The sequence below is a fragment of the Cotesia glomerata genome, linkage group LG1 (genome assembly GCF_020080835.1).
Source record: "Cotesia glomerata isolate CgM1 linkage group LG1, MPM_Cglom_v2.3, whole genome shotgun sequence".
Classification (NCBI taxonomy): domain Eukaryota; kingdom Metazoa; phylum Arthropoda; class Insecta; order Hymenoptera; family Braconidae; genus Cotesia; species Cotesia glomerata.
This window is the reverse complement of record NC_058158.1, coordinates 26,426,724-26,452,428: the sequence shown is the minus strand read 5'-3', so window position 1 is coordinate 26,452,428 and position 25,705 is coordinate 26,426,724. Positions and strand designations below refer to the sequence as shown.

Sequence of the window (25,705 nt, the reverse complement as noted above, 5' to 3'; positions counted from 1 at the left end):
TATTGAACGTTAAAATCGTCATTTGAACGTAATGGACGTTAATAACGTATGTTAAACGTATCCAACGTATTATAAATGTGAAGAGAACCAATAATGGGTGAAAATAAGTAATATTAAAACTACTCAAATAACTACACATGTTTGAAACGTAAATGGACAAAAAAAAAATTTTTTTCAGTTTTGTTAGGGAGATTTTACATTTCTTAGCTTAAATTTACCATTTTTTTGACGGAAATGCCTTATCGAAATTTTTTACCCTCGGAATGGTTTCCAAAATTCTGTAAAATTTTATGAAATATCATTCATACGATTTTATACCAAAAATGGCCTCATAAATCTGTATATAAAATGATAACTTTTTATACAATCTTATTAAATTTTTGTACCAGTGCACGGAAAAACGAGATTTAACTGGTTTCCATGTTGGACGGAACCTAGTTCCATCTATAGTGAAAAAAATTTACAAATGGTTACTACTTCTATGTAGATTGTAGTAGGTACAGTTTTCGTTTATTTCAGTTCAATCCGAGATGGGGCTCAGAGCCATCTGAGATTTATTTGTCTCAGATGGTTGTCAGTACCACGCGCATGCTCGTCAGTCCCATCTTACATAGAAATGGCGTCCATTTGGAATTTAACTAGAATCTATCTGCAGATAGTACTTATTTTTACATTATCATTTCCAAGTGCATTTTGCAATCAAATATACATGAATAATACGAATGAATAATAAGTATATCATAATGAATAATACAGATTATAATTTTATTCCAAATCAAAAAACTAATTATTAATAAGTTTAAAAAATAATAAATTCAAAAAAAAAATTTTTAATTTAAAATTAAAAACTTAAAAAAAAAAACAATCTTTAATTTTAAATTAAAAAATTAAAAAAAAAAATTTTTAATTTTAAATTAAAAAATTAAAAAAAAAAATTTTAATTTCAGTGCGGTACTATTTTTTAAAATAAGATGTTGATGAATACCAATCTTCATCTTGTTTTAAAAAATTGTACCACACTGAAATTAAAACTTTTTTTTTAATTTTTTAATTTTAAATTAAAAAATTTTTTTTTTTAATTTATTTTTTTTTAAACTTATTAAGGATTAGTTTTTTGATTTGGAATAAAATTATAATCTGTATTATTCATTATAATATACTTATTATTCATTCGTATTATTCATGTATATTTGATTGCAAAACGCACTTGGAAATGATAATGTAAAAATAAGTACTATCTGCAGATAGATTCTAGTTAAATTCCAAATGGACGCCATTTCTATGTAAGATGGGACTGACGAGCATGCGCGTGGTACTGACAACCATCTGAGACAAATAAATCTCAGATGGCTCTGAGCCCCATCTCGGATTGAACTGAAATAAACGAAAACTGTACCTACTACAATCTATATAGAAGTAGTAACCATTTGTAAATTTTTTTCACTATAGATAGAACTAGGTTCCGTCCAACATGGAAACCAGTTAAATCTCGTTTTTTCCGTGTGGATTTTTACAAAAAAAAAATTAGGAAAACGGTTGACCCTAAAGGCCATCCCTGCAACTTCTCGTTAATTCCGTTAATACCTGGGCGCTTAAAATTGCACCTACGAAGTTTTTGAGCTCTTCGAGCTCAAAAATACCATCTATGTATTGTTTTGAGCTCTCCAAGCTCAAAAAGATACCTTTTCTATGCTTTTGAGCTCTTTGAAAAAAATTTTTGTTATTATAAAGTGTAAAATTACAATTTAGGTAAAAATATAAAATTGTAAAATTGTGTCAGGTGAAAATGAAATAATTGACTTATTAAGTATAAATCACGTTACATTGAAAAAATTTACAAATAAAGATTAGAGTATCGGTAATAAATTATCACTGTAATTGTATATGTAATGTTGTTTTGCATTAAGATTATAATCTCAGAAAAATATAGCAACAAAGTGTTTGAATATAAGCGATAATTAATCGCATAAAAGTATCACAAGGCTTTTATAAACAAATTCACTCAAGTTTATCGATAACTTTTTTTATTTAATAGAAAATGCATGAGCGTGAAAGAATTTTCTCGTTATTTTCTGGGTCACGACAATAAACTCTATGATCATCGTGACCGCATTTTGTAGTTCATTCTTTTGGTTTTAATGAAAATTCCATTCCATCTTCCCGTCATGTCATCGAATTAAATATTAATAACACTGCATGAGATGATAAATATGACATTTTTAACGAAGTAGTTTAATACTTTATTACAGAATATCGAGACAAAAGGAAAAATATTTATTTTATAGTTAGGACTAAATATTCTTTTTCAATTATTTAATGATAAATATATTTGCTACTCATATAAGTATGGCAGTTGATGCAATGTATATCATCATTCGAATGAATAAAATTACTTCCTCACAGGAAATAGATCATTTATTTACTTTATTTGTAGCAAAGGAAACATATTTTCAACCATTATAAACAAAAAAAGCTTGCTGCTTTCTATTCATAAGTGTTTTTTCAATATTTCAACGGTTTTACATAGAAACTTAATCATTAAAAAATTAATTAGATTTTTGAGGTGCGTAGTTTTTAATCTGCTCGATAGTTTATTTTATTGACGTTTATTACTATTAGGTATACCTATAAATATATTCATTGGCATGTATCATAAAGACGGACAATTTTATATTTTTTAAACGTTCTTAAAATTTTTTCCGAGAAAACCAAAATAGAGATTTTGTCAAAATTTGAGCTTCTATACTAATATTTACATGTCACGAATCAAATATTTCGATTTTATATATAAATAAAAAGGGAAAAACATTTTTTTTAATTTCAGAATTTTATCACTACATGCAATGTACTGAGAAGCGAGATACATCATTTTGTAAAAAATTGAACGATCTAAAAAAAAAAATCCCATATTATTTTCTAATAAATTCACTCTTTCTGAAGTTATTCAAAGTTAAATTTGAAATATCCTAAGCTTTTGGATTTTATTTCATTTTCGGTTAAATTTTTATTGTTTAGATTAAAATTTTTCGTTTATTTGAAAAAATACATTTTTCCTAAAAAAATTTCGCGGTTTTTTAAAATAAACAAAGCATGTGAAACTTAAAAAAGTTATCTAATAGAGACTGTTTCTTTAATACAAATGAATAAGTATTTATTTATATTGTGTTGAATAATTTTTTTTTTTCAATGTAAAAAGAAACATAAAAAACCATCGACTGCTGACAACTAAATTTTCGAAATTAATGTCAATATTAAAGAACAATTAAAAACTCAAAAAGAAGAAAAATGCAATTACAAAACCAGTTTACACATAGATTGCTTTGTCCATTAGTATTATCTACATCCACGTGGCTATTAATGCAGCTAGTCAATATTATCAACAATATGGCCTATCTAAATGTTTATGTATATAAAGCAAATAATAATAAGTTTATTGAAGCATAAATTGTATTATAATTAACTACCACTATTGTTATTTCTAAATATGCTAAGATCGAACAATGAGTGTTGAAAAAATTATCAATGTGACACAACAAAAAATATTTCATGACACGGCATCATTTTAAATCAATTCGGGGAAACTATTTTTATTCCATATCTCATCTTTTTCAGAAATATAAAAATAACTGCAGTAAAAAAATGTTTACCTTGACAAAAAAATTAAACAATCTTCATACTTGAAATTACAAATTTCACTTATTTAAAAATTTCAAACTTTATACACTATATAATTCTACACAATAAATATTAACTAATTTATTAAAAAATAGTAACCTTGACTATGGAAGTTGACTTTGTCTAGTGGTTTTGCTGTTGTCAGTAAAAATGCCGGCTATGTACTAACCATAACATAAAATATGAAGACATAAAGTGCACTCGTTCGAATTATCCCCTCTCTTTTCTCCTGATGACGAAATACGTCACATGGGATCTTCCTTACAGATATAGTAATTAAAATTAAAAGTAAAATTTGACAAATTGAAATCCGTCTTTGTTCAACAAATTGTTATGTACAAAACTAAAAATATTAAAAAATTTTCAGTAACTCTATTCAGCGATTTCCATACAGGACAATACGACAAGGCCAGATGTGGGCTATGTTTGGCGCAATGCTGTCTATCTCTGGCCCATGCTTGTAAACCCGCTTTGGCCCAGCCTTGGTAGAAGTCTGGAATGATAACAGGGTGCCAAGCTTGGTTGCCTAGACTGGCCCAAGCATGATAACCAAGACTCGCTCAAGATTGTTAACCAAGACTGGCCCAAGTTTTTAAGCCAAAGCAAGCCCAGGCTTATTCACCACTATAGAATTTACTAAAAGAAGTAGATTACAAAATATATTTAGAATTTAATTGTTTAATGTGAAACCAAATTAGTATTAAGAACCCAATTTCGAATAAATGAATTCTCTGAAATAAAATAGTAAAATTCTAGGAAACCGTTAAATTATTTTTTATAAAATGAGTAGTTGTTAGTTGAAATTATAAAAAAGGAACTTTTTAATTGTCAATAATTTATTTCAATTTTGATGTAGAGCTAACGCAAGTTTAGACGACTTAACTCTTAATTTAGACCTAACTTTCGCTAATTATAGAGATAAAGTGAAAATCGCATTTACCCTAACCGAGATTCGAACCCGAGCCGCGCGCTTGCCAGACCGACCACTAACCCCTACGTCGTACGACCGATAAGTTAACGCACATCTCACCATTCATATAAGCTAAATCTATATGGTGACAGAGTGTGACGATTTATTATTTATATAATTTATGTTATTTAATATTGTGTTTTGATGAAAATTATCTATTTTTTACAAATGTTTATTAATTTAAAAAAAAATTTAATTTAATAAATATTTACTGTTCCAAATTCTATTACTTAATGATTAATTAAATTTGGATTTCCCATTGAATGGCCAAAGTGAGGTTGCCCAATTCTGGCTCAAGTCTGGGTTGCCATTCAACGGCCAAGGCTAGGCATCCCAGTCTTGGCTGACGCTCGGGTAATCATTGAGTCGGCCAAAGCTAGGTTGCTCAGTCCTGGCCCAAGTCTGGATCGCCATTGAATGGCCATGGCTGGGGGACCCAGTTCTAGTCCAAGTTCGGGTAATCATTGGGTTGACTAAGGCTAGATTGCCCAATCCTGGCCCAAGTTAGGGTGACTCTAGGCTTGGCCAAGGCTAGTTTATTCAGTCTTGGCCCATGTTAGGGTTACCATCCAACGGCCGAGGTTAGGTTACACAATCTTGGCCCAAGTTAGGGTTACCATTCATTGGCCAAGGCAAGGTCATTCAGTCTTGGCTCATGTTAGGGTTACCATCCAACGGCCGAGAATAGGTTACACAAACTTAGCCCAAGTTAGGGTGACTCTAGGCTTGGCCAAGGCTAGGTTATTCAGTCTTGGCCCAAGCCTGGGTAATCATTGGAATGGCCAAGGCTGATTGCCCAGTTATGGCCCGGGCATGGGACAATATAGGTTTGCCAAGATGGGCTTCCCAATAATGTCCCAGGCATGGCCCCGTCGTTCAACTCTGGGGCTTTCTGTATGGGTTACTTAACTAAATAATTCAAAAAGTTTTAACTCATTACATAATTTAACTAAAGAAATTATCGATAATGTATTAATGAATTGGAAATCAGAATGTTAATTTATGCAACCTGCTCACATGAAGAATGTGTTTATTATTATTAGTTAATGTTTAACCGAACTGAGCATTGGTCGTAAGTAACAATCGAGCCGCAGGGGGATTAAATATAGCTAATAAATCACTATTTTTTATGGTGGTAGTTAAAACGTGATGTCATATCAATTAAATTATTTGCTGAGACGCCAATAGATTTAATTTATCGACGCAGTAATTGAAGCCTAATTGTATGGAATTGCAAAGATATGTCACGAGCTTGTCTTAAATATCAGTCATGTGATTTGTGGTATGAAGAGACCATTAGCTAAACTGTACACAGCATAATTATTATTAAGATAAATAATATTTATTTTCTAAATAATAATTGGTACCGGCATCAAGCTAAATATTGAATACTATTGCTAAATATTGACATACTATTGTAAACTCATTATCATTTATCATTACCAACAGTTTATGATATTATTTGGTGCTTAGTATTTTGACGTAAACTCATTGAAATTTATGAATGCATAATTAATGTTATAAATTTCTGTATATATACTGAATTACGAAAATACATAAAAACTATTTCATTTCCGTCACCTACACATTTTTACTCTTGACAAGCTAATCAGTTATTTTTAATAAAATTAGAAAAAAATTTTATTTTATTTCTTTAGTTGGAGAATTATTAATTAATTAATTAAAAAAAAAATTGTGATTAGAATGAGAACTATACAATGTAGAAGAGAGTGAATAGAAGAAAAGAATGTACTAGAAAATCTAATAAATAACCTCATTAAGATTTATGCTCAGTAAATTATAAAATGTATTTAATATTTATGTTAATGTTATAAGATCGGGTGAATTATGTGACAACACTTGTTTAAGGTTAGGTTACATTCACTAACAAGCCTCGTACGCTTATACACATATGGTTGATATACGAGCATACGAGATCCCACACCGAATTTATGATATAAACTTTAAATTTGTGTCATAAGTTAAGCACTCCAAAATAATAAAATTTTAATTAATTACTGAAAATGAAAGCAAAAAATAATTTGTTTTACACGAAATGACGCAAACTATAATTATGATGACCTTAGCAGCTTTACCCCTATCTCTTTTATTAACACAAAATAATATTATTACTATACAATCTTTAATATTCTATCAGATGTACGATAAAACACCAATTTGTTATTCTAATAATTTAGCTATGGAATAATGAGTTCCCAATTTTTTACTAACTGGTGCTGTCATGAAATTATTGACATTATTGAAATAATTAATTTTTGCTTATTCTGTAGATTTATTCCGACTGGCTCTGTTATTGGCGTAAGTTCTTGAATAATGAGTGAATAAATGGATATCAAAAATTTTAATTTCCAATCCACAAGTTACTTGAACAAAAGTTGATTTTCTGATAATGTATATTCGAGTTCATTAAGTATACCAGGTATTTGACTTGAGGCAAAATTAAAATTAAATGTAAAAAGATACGACGAAAAATTTTAGTGATGACACAATAACGTCAAAAAATGATTATATAAATTGATCAGAATTCAAGTGTGATAAAATTTTATCAAATTATCAAATATCGATATTACCTCGAGATGGAGAATGTTTGTAATGGAAATTGATGTTTCAACATTTTTCGTAACATTACGAGAAACTTTGAAGCCGACAACCGACAACAGCGACATTCAACTTCCGTTAATTATAAAATATAAGTTAATTTATTATCAACTTCAAGTGTTATTGTAGATATTCCAAACATGATTGTTATAAAATATAATTAATATTTCTCAGAATCGGATAAAAAATAATAAATAATAATCTTGTAATCGACAAATTAAAAAAATTTACAAATTTCATTAAAATTAATCACTAATTAATAGTCATTTAATTATTTTATGATTTAACTAAATAAAATTTGTAAGAAATAAGAATAAAAATTTTTATCCAACTTAGTGATTGAGCACTATGCAAAATATTTATGAAAATTACTGAGTTGATGTTTACATAAGAACAAAACTTAACATGTAAGAGAAATAATATAATTGCAATAATATTACAATCAATGTAATTCAATTATTTATGAAAAAAAAAGTATTTTAATATACTTTTATATTGATTAAAAAAATTTATAGTAGTAATGCCAAGGTCTTTGTTGTTTGTATATGTAATGTGGTGATAAGTATTTAAAGAAGATAATATTATCGATGAAATTTAATAATTAAAAATATATAATTATTTTTTATCCGTCTCTCTCCTGAATAAGAGAATTTTTAACGAATATATTTTTTGTATAATTATTGATTTGTAAGTTTACAAAATTTTCAAAAAGAGTCCATTCATATCGATCGTTCATTTTAGAGCTGTAACTCATTCCCTTTTATACAGTATATCACACCTAATAATACCTCGAATTTTTTTAAGTTCTCGCTGAAGAAATTAAAAAAATTTTTTTAATTCATCAATTTTTAGTAAATAAAAAAAATTGTAAAAAATTTTTAGCAACAAGTTATTTTTTACTAATATTAATAACAACAATAAAATAATCTAATAATCGGTTAGTCTAATTCTATGAAAAAAATAATTCAAAAATATGAAAAATCACGATTATTATTTGAAGGAAATCAATTTTTTGCAACACCCTACTTAGATATTTATGTGTAATATACATATACATATCTATAGACATTGTTGTTTTCTATAAAAATGGCGAAATAGATGCATTATACTTCTGAAGTAGGGATAACTCATATACATAATTTACGTAATTGTGAATTTTTTTTTTATTAATTTTAATGAAATCAAATATTTTGTTGCTAGACCGGCATAATATTGGGAACACGTGTTTCGGGCAAATTACGTCACCTTAAAACACAATTCCGTATAAGAATCAACTTTCTAAAAAAACTCCATAATATACTTATACAGTCAACGCTCTCTGTATTTGACTCGCCCGTACAGGACCATTCTCTGTATTTGACTCGTCCTTGTCCATAAGAGCTGTGTAAAATCGTCAAATATAGAGGAAGAATGTGGTCAAATACAGAGAGCGTCGACTGTATATAGAGTTAAGTTTTCACGTGAGTTAATGGTATATATTAATGGAATATGCGATAAGATTACCATATATACAAAACTAAAATAATAGTCATAATAATAATACATAATTCCGCGTTAATTATAATTCATGATTAACAGATAACGAACTGATGACTAATCAATATAAACAGAAAAAAATACTTTAAAAATCGAAACAACTGAGAAATAAATAATTTAAAAATGTACTAATTCAAAATAAATTGTTATTTCGGCTCAATACAATTGTGTCAGTATTAAAAAAAAAAAAGTGAGTATTTAGCTGACTTACTATTATTCCGTTTATGTCATAAGATGCAACAAATAAATGCTTTTCAAACGGCAAACTTTGATTTACGTTTTGCATTTTTTGCACGTGATAAACAATCACAATTAGTTTACAATCATTTTATATTCAAATTAACAACACATCACTTTTAATAGTTGTTAAATAATATTAAGGCAGTTGATATTGTTAACAATTAATTGTTATTTTCTAATTTAATTTAATAATTACTGAGAAGAATTAAATAAAAATCCGAATTTATTTATAAAGTATGAATGTTACTACAAAACTAAGTCGGGAGTTGACATAAAATTACCGACGTACAAAAGCCGAGTAGAGCTCGTACGAATACGAATATAATAAGAGCAAAATTCGATGTAGCCTCGACCTCAGGTTCATTTAGTGACGTATTCGATCACGTGATTTTAACGTCATTGCATACAGAGCAATCGATAGATTATCTGTACGCAGGTTTTACTTTTACGCGGTACATTTCAAAATGTAATGTTTTTGATCATATGGATTTTGTCTAATGCTTTATTAATATAAAAAGATTTTTTACTTGATTCCATTGAAAAGTTATTATTTCAAATTTGTCAATTTAAGTTTTTTTGAAAGATCGTTGTAAAATTTCTATTGTTGATAATCATGATGACTAAAAGATGATTTGAAGATATTTTAAATTCTGGCAGGTAGTAATTCTTTTATGTCATTTAAATTAGTCACGTGTGGTGACCATATATATTATATTTATAAGCTTATTAAGTGTGGATAATACAAGTTGATGGATTATTAATGGCTGACATTTATTTATTTTTAAGCGTGGAGCAAAATCGCGACATTAATTTTTTAATATTTTTTTATCAATTTAATAATTTTTATCAAATGTTGTTTGTAATTATTTCAAGGAATCCACGTCGAAAAATGTTTATAATTATTTTTTTGAAAATGAATAATAAAATGTTTTTATTTTTTTTAAATAAGAACCTTGACCGTGGATCTTCTGTTGAAAAAAAAAAGAAGAAAAAAAAATAAATAAATAAATACTATGAAGTTGGCGTGAAAAAAATGCATTGATTAATTTTAAGAGATAACTTGGCAACTTAATACAATCAATAGACGTGTGTATACATGAGTACAAATGTTGCGGATTATAAAGAAAATAAATTTTTGGCAGAGTATCAATTTTAAAAATTGATAAATTAAATGTTGAGAGACAAATATATTACCATAATGTGTCATAGAGTATTGTACGGATCTATGAGCGAAAAATTAGACAAGTATGGTTATTTTTATTTAAATGATAATCGTACCGAAATTTTTATGGATAAAAAAAACTTTTAGACAAGGAAATGATTAGAAATTTTGTTTCGTGGTTATAATTTGCTAGATGGAAATTTTCAAAGTTTAATTTGAGTGTAGCCGCAACATTTCAGTATAATAAATTTTTGTTAAATTTCATAAAAAATTACTGTTATAAAATTCTCAATGTTGAGCATGACTTCATTGACGTTTACAAAATAGATTTATCACAAACCCAGGTTAGTATATAATCAATATTACAGTTTATACTTTTGTATTCATCTCCCAAACAATGTAATACGTTGATGAAAAGAAAGTTTAACGCAATTCTTTTATCACGCATAAAATAAGTTTTTGAAAAGACGTTTTTTTGTAGATCATGTAGCGGAGTAACCGAATTTTTATGTGTGTTTTAAGCGCTAAACTTATAAATAATTTTTTAGACGAATTCAGACTTTGGATTTTATAATGTTTATAACTAATTTTTAACATAAACTTTGGATTTTTTTTAAACTGTGGTTAGTTAAAATATTTACATCGTGATTTATATTACACCAGTGACTATGAATCTTCTACACTCAGTTAAATTTGGTGGCTAAAATATTCAAATCTAAAGATGGGTCTCATTGATAAATTATAAATAAAAATTAGTAAATATTTATCTTAAATCCATCATCTGGTACTAAATTTTTAATTAGTATGTAATATTCGAATATTAAAATTTTTTTAAAACCTCTTATGTTCAAAAATGTCTTCGTCTATTTAACGCTTGAAAATTTGAAAAAATTGATAATGCTTTTTTCTATAAGTAATTTTAAACTAAATATTTGTGATATTTATGTTTTCTAAATTTATCATAAGTAGAATCCAACTATTGGTAGAAGAAATGCGAGATATATTTAATTACCGCGAACCTAATTATATTAGTTCTTAGTAAATGAATGTCATTAATTTTTTAGATCGTTATGGATACCGATATTAAAAAGCTAGATTCTTCGAAACCACCGAGCCTCAAGGTTGAACGAGGTAAGACTGATTAATTTCTTACAGCTAATTGCCCTGAAACAACGCAATAGTGTTATTTAAGTATAAGCAGTTTGTTTTTTGCAGTATTATTTTATGCTAGTTTTATTATAAAACAAGTGGTTTAATTGACACCTGATAATATCTTAGATAATTTAATTAGGCGTTGAATGTTTCATAATGTAATTTGATTACATAAATTTCTATTATGTGTTGCAGACAGTGATCTTATTGGGATGTTATCAAAGCAATTATATTTGGCTGGTGATCAATTGCAGAGGATGAAAATCTTGTTGAAAAAAACTGAAGATAGATTGAAATCAAAAGATCAAGAATTTAATCGTCTTAAGCGAAAAGTCTAGTCAATTATTATCAATATTTTCTGCCGAAGAGTATCAAAAAATTTTTAATGATTTTATTATCATTTTAGTTGAAGGATTGGGAGAGTAAAGAAAAAAGTCAAGAAAGCAATCTAAAAAAAGAAAGCAAGCATCGGAAAACACAATTTGAACGATCTGATTACATTTATAAGAGGTGTCTGAAATTAGAAAAGAAAATTGATGAAATAGAGGTTTGGACAATGTCATTTACTTCAATTTATCAATTATTCTATGTAGTTTGATGGTGTTTTAATTAAAAACCCAACTCAAAAAAAAACTAATTTTTTTTTACCAAGACAATTGTCGAGAAAGACTGAAATGATTTTGGAGCAAAAAAGAATTCCCTCGAGACCAGGGAATTTTTTGTGCTTCAAAAAATTATACTTTGTTCAAGACAATTTTGATTTTCAAACTTTTTTTAAGAGGAAGAATATTTTCACTTTAATTAATAGTTTTTTATTTTTTTTTTTATTTATTTTGTTTTTTTTTTTTTTTAATTGAATACGGACGAGTTTTAATATTTTAATTTTATTGTGCATAGAAGTTTCTTTCCGACTACGGATTAATTTGGGTTGGAGAAAAAAAAAGCGCGTCAAAAAATTTGCGTCAAATAACACCGTAAAGTATCAAAAAATTATTATTGTAAAAAGTCAACATTCAATCAAGTCTGAAGTTTATCAAATATTTTTTTTTCTTTTCAGTGACTACCTAGATAAAATAATTTCGAATATTGAAGACTTGAACTTGTCAGTTGGCAAAGGTGAGATGTTTATATGCCGTAATTCCGGAGGAGCCTCTTTTAAGGTCAAATTTTAAAATCAAAATTATATTCATAAACACAAACAAATATTAATTAACTTCACCATAGGAAAAAAAAATTATTTTAAATGAAATAAATAATTTTGAACAGCTTCATCTTTTTCACTATAGTAAAAAAATTCTTAAATTAAGAAACTTTTCTTGGTTTAAGTGAATTTTACTTGATTCAAAAATTTTTCGTCTTGATTCAAGACAAATGAAACTCTTTAATAGCGTACACGCTTTGGGCAGTAAATAAGAAACCCCAGATCACATGTTTGTTGACCTCGGCTTCGCTTCGGTCAACAATTACATGTGATCTGAGACATTTCTTACTTTACTGCCCTAGGGGAAGGACGGGCAAAACGGATATGTTAATTTGAAAATGAAATAACAAATATATATTACAATCATATCCATTCTTAACTTTGGCTAATAATTTTTTGGGTAATTGAAGTTTATAATTAAAGTAAAATAAAAATAATAACAAAGAAATTCTACTTCGAAATTAAAAAAAAAAAAAAAAGTCAACATTATCCGTTTTGCCCTACCAGGGCGGGCAAAATGAATACTCAGGTCGCGTAAAACGAATACTGATTGGAAAATACATTTCAATCAAAACAATCGTCGCAAAAATATCAACCGCGTCCTGAATATGAAAAAAAAAAATCAAATCTGCATCGTCCTTAACAACATTAAACTAAGTACTGTATACTTACGATTTAAAATTTTTTTTTTTTCCTAAATTTCAATATTTATAAAAAAAATTCCCACAAGTATGCAAAACCAATGCTTTATCGATAACGGTATGTGTAGTTACATAATAGATTGATAGATTGCTGTCTAAAATGTTTCTATCGACCGACCAGCGATTTAAAACGATTATTCATTTTACCCGCCCTCTCCGTCTTGCCCGTCCGTCCCCTAGGTATGTAATTTACTATTTCTTAGTCCAAGAATTTTTTTCTTGATTCAAGTAAATTTTTTTTTCAGTACCGTTTTAGAAATTAATAGTTTTCAAAAGTAAGAAATTATTCATTTTCGTCCGATTTTGAGAAGTTGAGTTTTCATCAGATCTCTACGTTATGAGGTTCTAGTAATCAAAATTGAACGAAAAAAAATCGAAATGAAAAAATGTCGCCATTTCAAAATCTAAAAAAAATATTGATCTAAAATAATTCTTAGATTTTTGATCTAAAATAGTTCAAAAATCAACCAATTGGAAAATTTTTAAACGTTTCAAACTTGAAAAAAACTGAAAGTTTCAAGGGTGGTCTGCAGGATCAACCGTTTTTCAGTTATTTTTCTTTGCATCGACAGTATTCATTTATAATTACTTCTATGGCACTTATATTCCAGACTCTTCCAGCTTTGACGCTAAAATTTTACAAAAATGGCATGATTTTGCAAAAAAGTCAGTTAAGGCCTTATGACGACCCTTTGTCTCAAGCATTTCTTAGAGATATATTTGACGGTTATTTTCCTTCAGAACTTCAGTGCGATTATCCCAACGGCGTTCCCTTTAAGGTTTTTTTCATTTACACTTACATACTAACATATGTTTTCGGATTTTCGAATCAGAGATCTAATTTAATTTAATACAAGGTCGAAGACTACCGAACAAAATACTATTTTAGTAGTGGAGCAAATTATCCTGGGAGTGGTCATCAGTTAGGGAACATATCCACTACTAGTAGCAAAATTTATCCAATCAATTTTTCGGTGGAAGAAAAACATTCAGTATCTGCAAAATCATCGGATTTAAAACACCCTTATAATTTATCGATTAAGTCTCCAAAATTTTCTTCGCGAACAAAGTAAGATTGATTTTTTTTAATTGAACGTAAATAAATTAAATAAATCTCATAAGCTTAATTGATAAAATTATATACCAAGTCATATTTGTGTGTAAATTAAAATTTAACTATTCAGATTGTCAAATCCAAGCTTATTTGATCTTCAAATTCCGATTTCAATCACTCAGAGAAATAATTCAGAAAAAAATATTCCATCAAATAATAACGTAGAAATAACATCGGGGAATATAAAAAATGTAAGAGTAAGATATAAAAAATTAGTAACATTTTTAACCATGTTCATAAATCACGCTAATTAAATTTTATAATTTTAAAAGAATACAGCAAATTTATCCTCAAGAACAAAAATATCTAATTATACTCAGGATATATCAAAACGATCATCTCATTCGAGTAAACATAAATTTGAGTTATCAGATAGATCATCCTTGGATTTATCAGCCCGGTAAATAAGTACCTATTATTTTATATTTAACGTCACATAAATCATTTCGATTACTTTTGAATGATCGATGATCGTTGTAGTTGAGCAGTTGGTTATTTTTTTAATGACTTGATTTTATGGGTAACCAATGATATTCATTTTGAATTTATTTGTAATTTATGACTTTATAATGATTTTATAATAGGAGCAATTTTGGGATTCGCCCGAGATCAGTGAGTTTCTCAAGGGATATTTTTCGTTTTTCACACAGTTCAATGCCGTTGTCCGCTGGAGGTAATTCTAGTTCTTCGAGAAGCTGTAAAGACATTCATGGAAGCAATTATAGTAAACTTCGAACATCAAAATCGACGACAATGACGACCCATAACTATGAAGTAAAAAATCACTTTTTTTTTATTGACAACTTTTTATTTTAGTTTAAAAAATCTAAAAGCATAATAATGATTTTTTGAAAACTGTCTGTTAAAATACTTGATATTGAACATTTTTTCAACTAAACTTTAATTGTCTTAATAATATAAAAGAAATTTTACCATATATTGAGATAAAAAATGTATGCTTCAGATAGTTGCTCTGTTAAAGTTACAATGGTTATAAATTCAGGAATGTATCGTTCATATCATCCAAATATTTTTATGACGAGAAATACTTTCAAAAGTTTTTAAATAGTTATTAATAATACCAATAAATTTATTTCAGATGCCGTTAGTTCAGGAAATAAATGAACCAACCAAAGATTCAGGAGAATTGAGATTAAAAATCAGATCTTTGAATGGTAGAATAGTTTACCTTGCGTACGTTTCTGCTGATGACTCAGTAAACTATCTTTACCACTTGTTGGACAGAGCGATGTCAGGAAAACGAAAGCGTACTCCGAGTTATAAAATTGTTATCAGTGGGTAAGATGAGGAAACATTATTATTTTCGAGTTAAATTCTATTTTACTGAAAACAAAATGTCTTTTCTTTTGTTGAAGCCCGTCTTAAGTGAGCTTAAGCACTAGATATTAAGCTTATTTAACATGGATATAAGCGTGATGGAAACTGAGATTATCTGCTTAAGACTAACAAAATTAATTTTTAACTTATATTTATTTCACTATAGATTTACTTATTATTCTACACAAACTGTTTTTTTTTTCTAAAATAATAAAGTTATCATATTATATTCAGATTTACATCAAGAAGACTTGATCATATGGACATCTCCTTAAAGAATTACGGAATAGATAAAGATACTGTACTTCATCTGGTTAATGACTGAATTATTATTGATATTCTGATTATTATAAAATTCTTATTATTATAAAATTACTCTGATTATTATAAAATTTTCAAAAATTGATTATGAACCGAAATGTCATAAGAAGATTACGAAGATTTATACATCTATTTTAGTAATTATTGTGAAATTCATGCTCCAATTTGTAATAAAATAAAACTTAATCTCACGATTGAATTAAACGCTCCTAGATTTATGCAATCCTTTAATAGTATTGACTTTTTTTATTTAAAATATGAACAAAATGAATAAAAATATTTTTATAAATATTATGACATAATAAATTAAACAAGGTATTTTCAATTATAGACATCATGTATTCTGTTTTTTATTGCAAGCGTACATTAAATTGATGATCTATATTATTTATAACTATCACATGTTAAATTTTTGTTATATCAAACATTCCATCACGCAATGAATTTAAATTTGAAGATAGTTACTTTATTACCAAATATTATTTATGATTGATATGTATTACAATTCAAAATAAAGCAAAAAAATGATTAATAATCTTGAGTAGACAAAGAAGGTTGAAAATAAAGTATAAAAACAAAATGGATTGTCCGTCCACAAACTTAAGGTAAAAACAACTTTTTCTTACGTCGATTATAATTGTCATTAACAGTTTCTGATTTATTGTCCATTTTTTTTTTTTTTTTATTTTTTTAAGTACCAAAAAGAAATAAAACATAGATTATGCATAAAAAGAAGTGTGTGAGGATAATAATATAGTTATTGTAGTTTTTTATAATACAGTGAGTGAATAAGAAACAAAAATAAAAAAAAATAGAATACGAGGTAATAGCGTTTTGTTTTAGTTAAATAAGTTATTAAATTACAACATGATCATTTATTTTTTTTCCTGTTTAAAGAGAACTGAATAACAATACGATTTATTGAGAAAGCTATTAAAAAGTTACAAATTTTATTTGAAAATGTGAAACAATAAAACACTCAAAGATAAAAACGTTTATTATTTCAAGCATTCATACGATAAATATATACATACATACATACCGATTAAACATTTGTTTTTTTCTTCATGAATAACTAAATAATTGTAAAACTTTTCAGTACTATCGCTATAAGTATTTAACGCCTATATTTTAGCTCATACAATTGATGCTTATGTGAGTGCAAGTGAAACATTGACAAATGAAAAAGTTGAAGGGTTGAACACTTGACACTCTATCTGGTTAAAATACAAATATATAGGTAAGTATGAAATGGTTATGAAATTAAACTCGTTGAACTCGAGTCGGAAAAAATTGATTTTTTTTTACTATGAAAGAAAACACTAAAACTTTTTATACTTAAACAACTTAACTTTTAAATTGAAAAATAAATAATGAAGTTAAACGTAAAAATAAAATGGTCACTAACAAATACAAAGGAAAGTTTACTAAAAAAAAAGATAATATTTCGACGCCTTCGAAATTCGGATGCGAAAGTTTTTTAACGACGCAATCGACGAAACAAAAAATTGAGATTGACATAGGAAATTCAAGTGTCGAAACGACTCGTTGACGCACCGGAACTTTAACAAAGTCTCTGAGTAGTCTGGGGCGTTGAGTTGAGCAAAAGAGAGAGTAAAAAAACAAAAAAGGAAGAAAAATTTACCCATTTTCTCTTGACACTTGTTAAACGATGTTGATTAATTATATATGGATTTTTTTCTATTAAAAATATCATTGTTATCATAATTTTTTTCTTTATAACTGCGTTTATACTTCAACTACACTTCGTTCGGTCTGATGCGCGCTGAATTGATTTATCTTATTGCAACTTTTTTAACTTCCCGCTAAGAAAATCGAAGATTTTCAAAAATCGGGAAGTTATTGTTTTCACCCCGTTTTGCAAAAATCGAGTTTTCATCAGATCTCGAGGTTTGAAGGTCTCAGGAAGCTTCCCTGACTATCTCCGCGAGGTTGTCACTATGTCTGTGTGTGTGTGTGTGTGTGTGTTTTTTTTTTTTTTTTTTTTATAGAGGAGGTAAAATACGTTTACGTATGCCAGGACTTGGTGTTGTTGCTAGGATTAGGTGTTGGTGCCTGGGTATGTCGGACTCAGAAGACAATATTATTTTGCAACAATACCGACGAAACATCCTCCTCTCTCGTTTCCCTATAGATGTTACAGGGAAGACTGGATCAGGATCGCGTTAGCATTACTTCAATCCAGTCCATGTTGTGCCTCACGACACCTACTTCTTGTTATTACTGGTTTCTAATCCCTTTCTGCGATTTTTTCTTTCAAGAGACGCTGCGCGTAGGCTACTACAGCTGTCCAGTTTTCTTCTTTTTTGATCATGCAGGTTACCAAGCTCTCAGGGGAGAGCGCGGTGCCCATTGTTTCTTCGGTGCAGATTCTATCGTCCTTCCATCGATCACACTCGAAAAACGTGTGCTCGGCGTTGTCAATTTTGTCTGGACAGTATTTGCACGTTGGTGTGCTGTGCAAACCCATCTTGAATAGATAGGCATTGAACTGCCCATGTCCCGTCAATAGCTGGGTCAGAAAGAAGTCCGTGTCCCCGTGCTTCCGAGAAAGCCAGACGTTGATGTTTGGGATCAGTCGCGCTGTCCATCTGCCTGTCTCTCCCGACGTCCATCGGTCCTGCCACTCTTGCTGCGTTTCCGTTTTTATCCTCGTTCTTGCCTCCTTCATGTTTTCGCCACCGATTTTAGCGTCGTAGAGTCTTGCTCTCTCGAACGCTAATAGGTCGATGGGCGCAGCTCCCGCAATGACCAATACAGCCGCTTCGGAAACCGTGCGGTAGGCGCAGGCAACTCTGAGAGCGCCTCGCCGCTGCACTGCTGCCATTTTCCGCCGATAGGTTTTCTGCTTTAATATATCTGCCCATATTTCCGCTCCATAAAGCAGTACCGAATGGACTGCTTCCAGAAGGACTCTCCTTTTTGGTTCTTGGTCCCATAGTATTCGTCATAATTCTTGCTAGGCTAGACACCGTCTTGCTGGCTTTCTGGCATGCACTATCGAGGTGTTCGCGGAAAGATAGTTTCTCGTCTATCATTACCCCCAGATAGCGCAGGGCCCTTGTTGACGTTAGCGTTATTCCTCCCATGTCCACAGCAAATGGTTTTGGGAACCATTTTTGGCGAGTCAGAACGACCATCTCGGTTTTGTGTTTTGCGAGTTTCAGGTGGTGTTTATCGAGCCAAGTCTCGACAGCATCAATGGTTTCCCGAACGAGTAGTTCGGCCTCCTCTACGCTGTATACTATTATCGTGGCCGCGATGTCGTCTGCAAAGCCCGTTAGCTCCACTTGCTTTGGCAACGAGATTTCCAGAAACTCGTCGTAGTCCGCGTTCCATAGATCGGGCCCCATTATTGAGCCTTGCGGCACGCCAGCCGTTATGGCGTATTCTTGTGGACCTTCCGTGGTTTCTGCTATCAGCTTTCTCTCGTCAAGGTAGTTGTCGACTAGTGCCAGATTCTCCGGCTCCACGTCAAATCTGTGCTCCAGGGCGTCCAAAATATCTCTCCAATTTGCGCTGTTAAAGGCATTTCTAATGTCTAGCGTGAGGACAAGACACACCTTGCGGGCTTTGAGGCTACCAGTTCATGCTTCTCTCGCTGTCGCTACGACTTTCTGGATCGCGCCGACTGTTGAACGTCCTTTCCGGAAGCCGTGTTGGTTTGCGGCAAAACCTCCAGCACGGTCTATGTCGTTGCGAAGTCTCCCTTGTATGAGCTTCTCGAGCAGTTTTCCAGCAATGTCCAGCATACAGAGTGGTCTAAACGACGAAGGTGTTATGGGGGTTCCCTTACCTTTGTCTAAGAGAACCAATCTCTGCCGTTTTCAGACCACGGGAAACATGCCAATTGCCAAGCATGCGTTGTAGGTGTTCAGGAGTATGTCTGGGTATTCCAGGGCTACAGTTTTGATCACCGATGCCGGGATGCCATCAGGTCCAGGTGCCTTTCCTGTTTTGAGTGACTTGGCCGCGTCTTGTAATTCCTTAGTTGTGAAGGGTGTTACTTCGCTGTTCTTAGTGTAGTGTTTCTTCTCCCGCGGTGGCTGTTTGGGGAAAAGCTCCGTTACAATGCTCTCCATCAAGGCAGGAGACTTCGGCGCCTCTGGTGAAGCCTTTCCAAGTCGTTTGTGTGTGTGCGTGTGTGTGTGTGTGTGTGTTTTTTTTTTTTTTTTTAGGGGGGGGGGGAATCCTTTTTACGGATTCTAGGCATAGCTGTTTGGCCTGGATATGTGGCGACTCGACGCAGCGTCATACTAAAACTCGACGCTGACGCCCCTACCCACTAAACCCTAAACCCTTTTCTCTTCTATCCTCTGATCCCCCATGGTACCGCCGTAAGGCATTTCTTCGCGGGGGGAGGAATTAGCTGCCGCTCTTCCTTCTGGTGTGTGTGTGTGTGTGTGTGTGTGTGTGTGTGTGTGTGTGTGTGGGTGTAAGTATGTGAATCGCTTATAACTTTTGAACGATTGAACCGATCGGAATCTACCAAACGGCGTTCTAAAGAGTTCCCTCAAACTTAGATTTCCTATGACTTTGAATCGATTCGGACCGATAGATTTTGAGAAATTTTGAGAAATCTAAAAAAAAATCGGAAAAAACTTTTTTTTGAAAGTCGTTTTTTTGGAATAATTTTTAAACGGCTTCATCGATCAACTCCAAAAACTAATCGGCCTTTAAGCTTGAAAAACCACGTCGATCAGCGCTAATCCGGTCAAAATCGGTTGATTCATTCGAGAGATAGCGTGAACGAAAGAAAACCGAAAAAAGTGTTTTTTTCACATAACTTCGATATTTCTTTACGGATCGTTTTTGGTGAAATAGAATAATTTTTAGAACTTAAAAAAACGCGTCGATCGCTGCCATGAACGTAAAAATCGGTTGATTGGTTCGAGAGATATCCTCGACGAAATATTTGGAAACAAGGATTTTTTCAACATAACTCCGACATTTTTTGGAATAACTTTCAAACAGCTCTACCGATCAATTCCAAAAACTAATCAGCTTTTAACATAAAAAAAACCACGTCGTTCGCCGCCAGTCCGGTCAAAATCGGTTCATTCGTTCGTGAGTTATTGTTGACGAAAGAAAACCGAAAAAAGTGTTTTTTCAGAATTACTCCGAAAATCCTGGTTCGATCAAACTAAACCTACAGATTCTTCATGGAGCTTAAAAAATTGCGTCGAATGCTGCCAACCGCGTAAAAATCAATTCATTTATTCAAAAGTTACTGCAGTTTGAAAATTTGAAAAATTGTGTTTTATCAAACTTCTATCATACTTTTGAGCTCGAAGAGCTCAAAAGCATAGAAAAGCTATCCCTTTAAGCTCAGAGAGCTCAAAATAACACATAAATTGTATTTTTGAGCTCGGAGAGTCTACCGTTTTTCTAATTTTTTCTCATTGTTTCAATATTATCAGCCTTAGGTTATCGTAGCTCGATTACACCAGATTACCTTGAAAAAATCTTTGCTCACAATGGGAATCGAACCTGGGTCGGCGGCGTGAAAGTCTCGAACTGTACTGACTTCGCTGCACGTGGTAGTAACACTAATAGATTAATTTTAGTTACTTAAACATCAGTCAGTCATTTTGCTTTATTACATGATATTCCATGATTAAAATTAAACTTATAACTGATAAAAATTTTGTATAGTTCAGATAATATAATTTGTTGACAGAATACAGTTATGAAATGTATTTTTTAAAGTGAAACTTCTTTATTGACGTATGAGATAAATTTTATAGCAATGTAAAGAAAAATCGTCACGATTTTCGGTTACGCGCCATGTTTCTTTTTTATCAAAGTTTAGTATAGCGACGTAAAGAATAAATCTAGTAAACATTATTAATTCTAAAATCAATTAAAAAAACGAATTAAATAATAATTTAAAAATAAAACAAAACACAATTAGAAAATAAAAATATGTATACGTACATCTTTTTTAATTATTCCTTTCTAATGATTTATTTATTGATTTTGAATTCTATAAAATCATTGCATGTCTACAAGATTCACTGTCATCATATAATTGTATTACTTTAAATAGATAATTTCAATTATTTACTTATAACTTGTGTAATTGAGTAATTTATTAAATATCTGCTTTGAATTATTTTTACTAAGTTATCACATGAAATATCAATATTAAAGTTCGTTATATAATTTTTGTAAACTGATTAACTAATTTTTAGATTAAATAATGGCATAGTCTAAATAATGACAACAATGGTAATTACGATGCGATCATAATTGATGAAATACAATAATTATAATAAGAGCAATGATAAAATGAATTATTCATATTATTTGTATGCAAGGCTATAATACTAAAATAGCTTTAATTTAATACGGAAAAAATTTTTTTTCTTAAGCCTTATCTAGCCAATTTCTGTGAAGTTGTAAATAGTAGAAAAATGATATGTCATAAAGAAGTTTCACTTTTTACCTGTGTACTCTGATACATACACATATTTTTTTTAATTGGTTTGATTTTAACGAAATAATTAAATTTTCTATTACCAAAAATAATTACATGATCATAATTGAGTACATCTAAATTAAGAAATTGTCACTTTTCATTTATAGAAAAGTAACTACTTAGTATAATTTCATTTAATAATTTTTTTTTAAGAAATGTTCTTACTATTATTTAAGATAATGTGACTATAAATAATGAATAATTGAAGCATTTTTTAGCGTTAGATTTTCTTCATAAAAAATTAATATCTTTATCATTGAAAAAAATTTTTCTATGATTCAATTAAAGCACCAAGCTAGTTCTGAATTTATGTTTGGTCCAATGGTAACTTCCTAAGGCTCAATTTGGAAATATCGAACCATTGAGCCAAGTCTCGAGCTAGACCCGGGCCAAGCCTCGGGTGTCAGTGACTTCCCAAAACTATAGCTTCACTGATAGAAGTATTTGTAGAAGTAATTTGTATATGTATAAGAGAGTGATAAATAAACTTACTTGTTAACAATTTTTTTCAATATTTTTTTTTGGAGAGAAATAAACATTTTTTAAATATTCACAATATGTATCAGTATTAAATTTATCATTTTTTAGTCACATGGAAAATATTTTTGAATATTTTTTGAGCAGTTTCGAGAGTTTTATACATTTTTCAGCCACAAAGAAATGATGTTTAAAAATAATTTTTCAACGATTAATAAATATATTTATTAAAAATTTTTTGTTGACAAGTCATTTATTAAATTCTATTAAATTCTTCTATCAGTGTTCGAAGCATTGGGTCAAGTATCGAACCGGGTTTAAGTCCGTAGTGATTTTTCAAGGCTTGGTTGAAATGTATCGAGACATTGGGCCAAGCCTGGGCCACTGGTAACTTACCAAGGCTTGGCAAAGTAACAAATGGTCCAAGGCTGGGCCTACCTGGGTAGGTGCAATTTCGAGCGCTTAAGTAAGGAAGTAGCGGGAAGTTGCAGGGATTGCCTTTAGGGTCAGCCGTTTTCGTATTTTTTTTTATTTTCAAAACTTGAAATATAAAATCATTCGACTTTTTTTATTTATTTGAAACTCTTTATGGTGAACGCGCATGAAACTGTGTGTTGTTGAGCGCGAAATTGGACTTGTTTTATAAGGTATTGATTTTTGCTTTACAAATATTACACGATCGGCAAAACAGCTATTAAACATTTCATGAACTATTTAAGAAATTTAGACATTTTATGTAATTTTGGAATATTACACGATCTCTCTAAGGCTTAATTGTATTTCATGAACTGTCTAAAAATTTTAGCTACTTCGTGTAACTAATGGACCATCACACGATCTGGCTGCAGTTCATGAAATGTCTAGACAGTTGTATTTTCTTTTAATCAATTGTTTATTATGGAAAATAAGATTGTGAGGTGTGCACTTTTGGATTCTCCAAGCTTTTAGACCTTTCTAGGGTCAAAATCATCATTTCTACTAGTCTACTACAGCAGATTTTTTTATTGTATTTATTTTGACGTTACAGTGAATGTACGGGAAATTTTAGTAGATATTTCATAGATTCCATTTATTTATAGTATTTTACAAGGGGTACCACTAGAATGACATTTTCATATGTATTTTCTTCTAATCAATTGTTTATTATGGAAAATGAGATTGTGAGGTGTGCACTTTTGGATTCTCCAAACTTTTAGACTTTTCTAGGGTCAAAATTATTATTTCTACTAGTCTACTACAGCAGATTTTTTTATTGTATTTATTTTGACGTTACAGTGAATGTACGGGACATTTTAGTAGATATTTCATAGATTTCATTTATTTATAGTATTTTACAAGGGGTACCACTAGAATGACATTTTCATAAATACGATTTTTTTCATAGTTTATACTTTAAAAAATAACGTACTCAAATTTCAAGTACATACCAAGTAGCCATGAAATCAGTAACTTGAACTTAAAGCACGTTTTTTTCGTAACTACATTTTTCAAATGTGCAGCAGTATTAACTCGAGAACAAATTATCCGAACGATTTGATTTTTATTCCAGCTTCTTTTATGTGTTTCTTCATAACAGGATCCTCTAGTTTTCCGATTGAATAAAAAATGTGATTTTGGCAGTTCAAAAATCATCAAATTTTTTTTTTAAATTTGAAACTTTTTTTAAAAACTACCATATTTTAAATTTTAATTGTTTTTTGATTAAAGATCACAGTACGAGTGATATTCTATACTTTCATAAACTTTTTGGTTTTTTTTTTTTTTTATTTCAGGCACTGTGAAAGTCGCTATTGCTGCTGCAGTGGGGGCATTTTTTTCTTGGAGCCATGAGAGATTACGAATAACGCAGAATTTTAATTTTTTTCGGTTTAAAAATTTTATAATGTATTTATTACCTATTCACAAATATATCATAAAAACATTAAAACATTCCATACACGAAGAAAATTATTTTGAAGAGAACTAGTTGTCTTACTTCAAGAAATTCTTGTCCTGAATTTATGTTTCTTGGATTGAGAGGTCTAATCATTACGATCGATAGCATTTTTACTTGGTTCAAGAATATATTATCTTCGATCGATACAAGTGAATTCTTTATTCAAAATCGATTCTCTTCAATAAAGAATAATTTTATTTTATTTCAACAATTATTGATTGTTGATTCAATAACAAATTTATTTATTTATAATGTTTTAAGTTTAAATCAGAAAAAACTTTTAAGTAAAAAAATTTGTATTTCTCTATATACTGAAATAGTATATTACACTACGAGGGCAGAAAGTTGAGATTTCTGCACTGCGCGCCATGATGCCCGAGGCGAAGCCGAGGGCATCATGTCGCGCAGTTCAGGGCTCTCAAATTTCTGCCCTTGTAGTGTATAATAGTTTTCTTGCTATCCGGTCGAAAGTACGCAAAAAATTGCGTTGAAAAAAATTGATGCCTGCCCCCGACATTTGCGGCACGAGCGAAGCGAGTGCTGCTGGTCAGGGAGGGGGGGGGCGGCAGGCATCAAATACACCTGTCAATAAAGATACTAATTTATAATCTATCATATTACTATTTTCTTTTGAGAAAAGATCTTAATTAAATTAAATAAATTTAAAGTTATAAATATATTATAAATTATCTCTGATTTTAAGAATAAAAAAAAAAAAAACAGAAAAATGAAATAATAATCATAAAATGCATAGAAAAAAT

General features: G+C 30.1%; 2 protein-coding genes across 6 annotated transcripts in view; one reads left to right on the top strand and one right to left on the bottom strand.

Annotated features, from left to right (window-relative positions):
* Window positions 1-9,359, bottom strand: part of LOC123259568 (sialin-like) — a 28,500-nt gene extending 19,141 nt beyond the window's left edge. The window contains exon 1 of one of the 2 annotated variants that reach the window (XM_044720149.1): window positions 9,012-9,359. The gene's annotated coding sequence lies outside the window, so the exon portion shown is untranslated. Of the gene's footprint in view, window positions 1-3,647; window positions 3,738-9,011 lie in introns of those variants that run through there. The other variant, XM_044720159.1, reaches the window with a different exon arrangement.
* Window positions 9,360-10,046: 687 nt separating this feature from the next.
* LOC123269643 lies at window positions 10,047-16,265 on the top strand. Of its 4 annotated transcripts, XM_044735484.1 has the most exons (14): window positions 10,047-10,285; window positions 10,350-10,546; window positions 11,267-11,333; window positions 11,550-11,686; window positions 11,761-11,901; window positions 12,252-12,328; window positions 12,412-12,514; window positions 13,868-14,035; window positions 14,114-14,325; window positions 14,441-14,567; window positions 14,643-14,770; window positions 14,955-15,144; window positions 15,470-15,669; window positions 15,943-16,265. In XM_044735484.1, the coding sequence occupies exons 3-14, from the start codon at window positions 11,273-11,275 to the stop codon at window positions 16,031-16,033; spliced, it is 1,635 nt and encodes a 544-aa protein (XP_044591419.1). In that variant the 5' UTR covers window positions 10,047-10,285; window positions 10,350-10,546; window positions 11,267-11,272; the 3' UTR covers window positions 16,034-16,265. The 4 variants fall into 4 exon arrangements, with proteins under 4 accessions (XP_044591419.1, XP_044591425.1, XP_044591413.1 ...); XM_044735490.1 differs by having other exon boundaries at window positions 10,047-10,546; window positions 14,441-14,561; XM_044735478.1 differs by having other exon boundaries at window positions 10,047-10,546.
* Window positions 16,266-25,705: the final 9,440 nt, after the last annotated feature.

Coding starts and splice junctions, on each gene's coding strand:
- LOC123269643 (XM_044735484.1), top strand. CDS start 11,273: ATGGATACCGATATTAAAAAGCTAGATTCTTCGAAACCACCGAGCCTC. Junction 11,902..12,251: donor AGAAAATTGATGAAATAGAG/GTTTGGACAATG, acceptor TATTGTGCATAG/AAGTTTCTTTCCGACTACGG. Junction 14,568..14,642: donor GGAATATAAAAAATGTAAGA/GTAAGATATAAA, acceptor TAATTTTAAAAG/AATACAGCAAATTTATCCTC.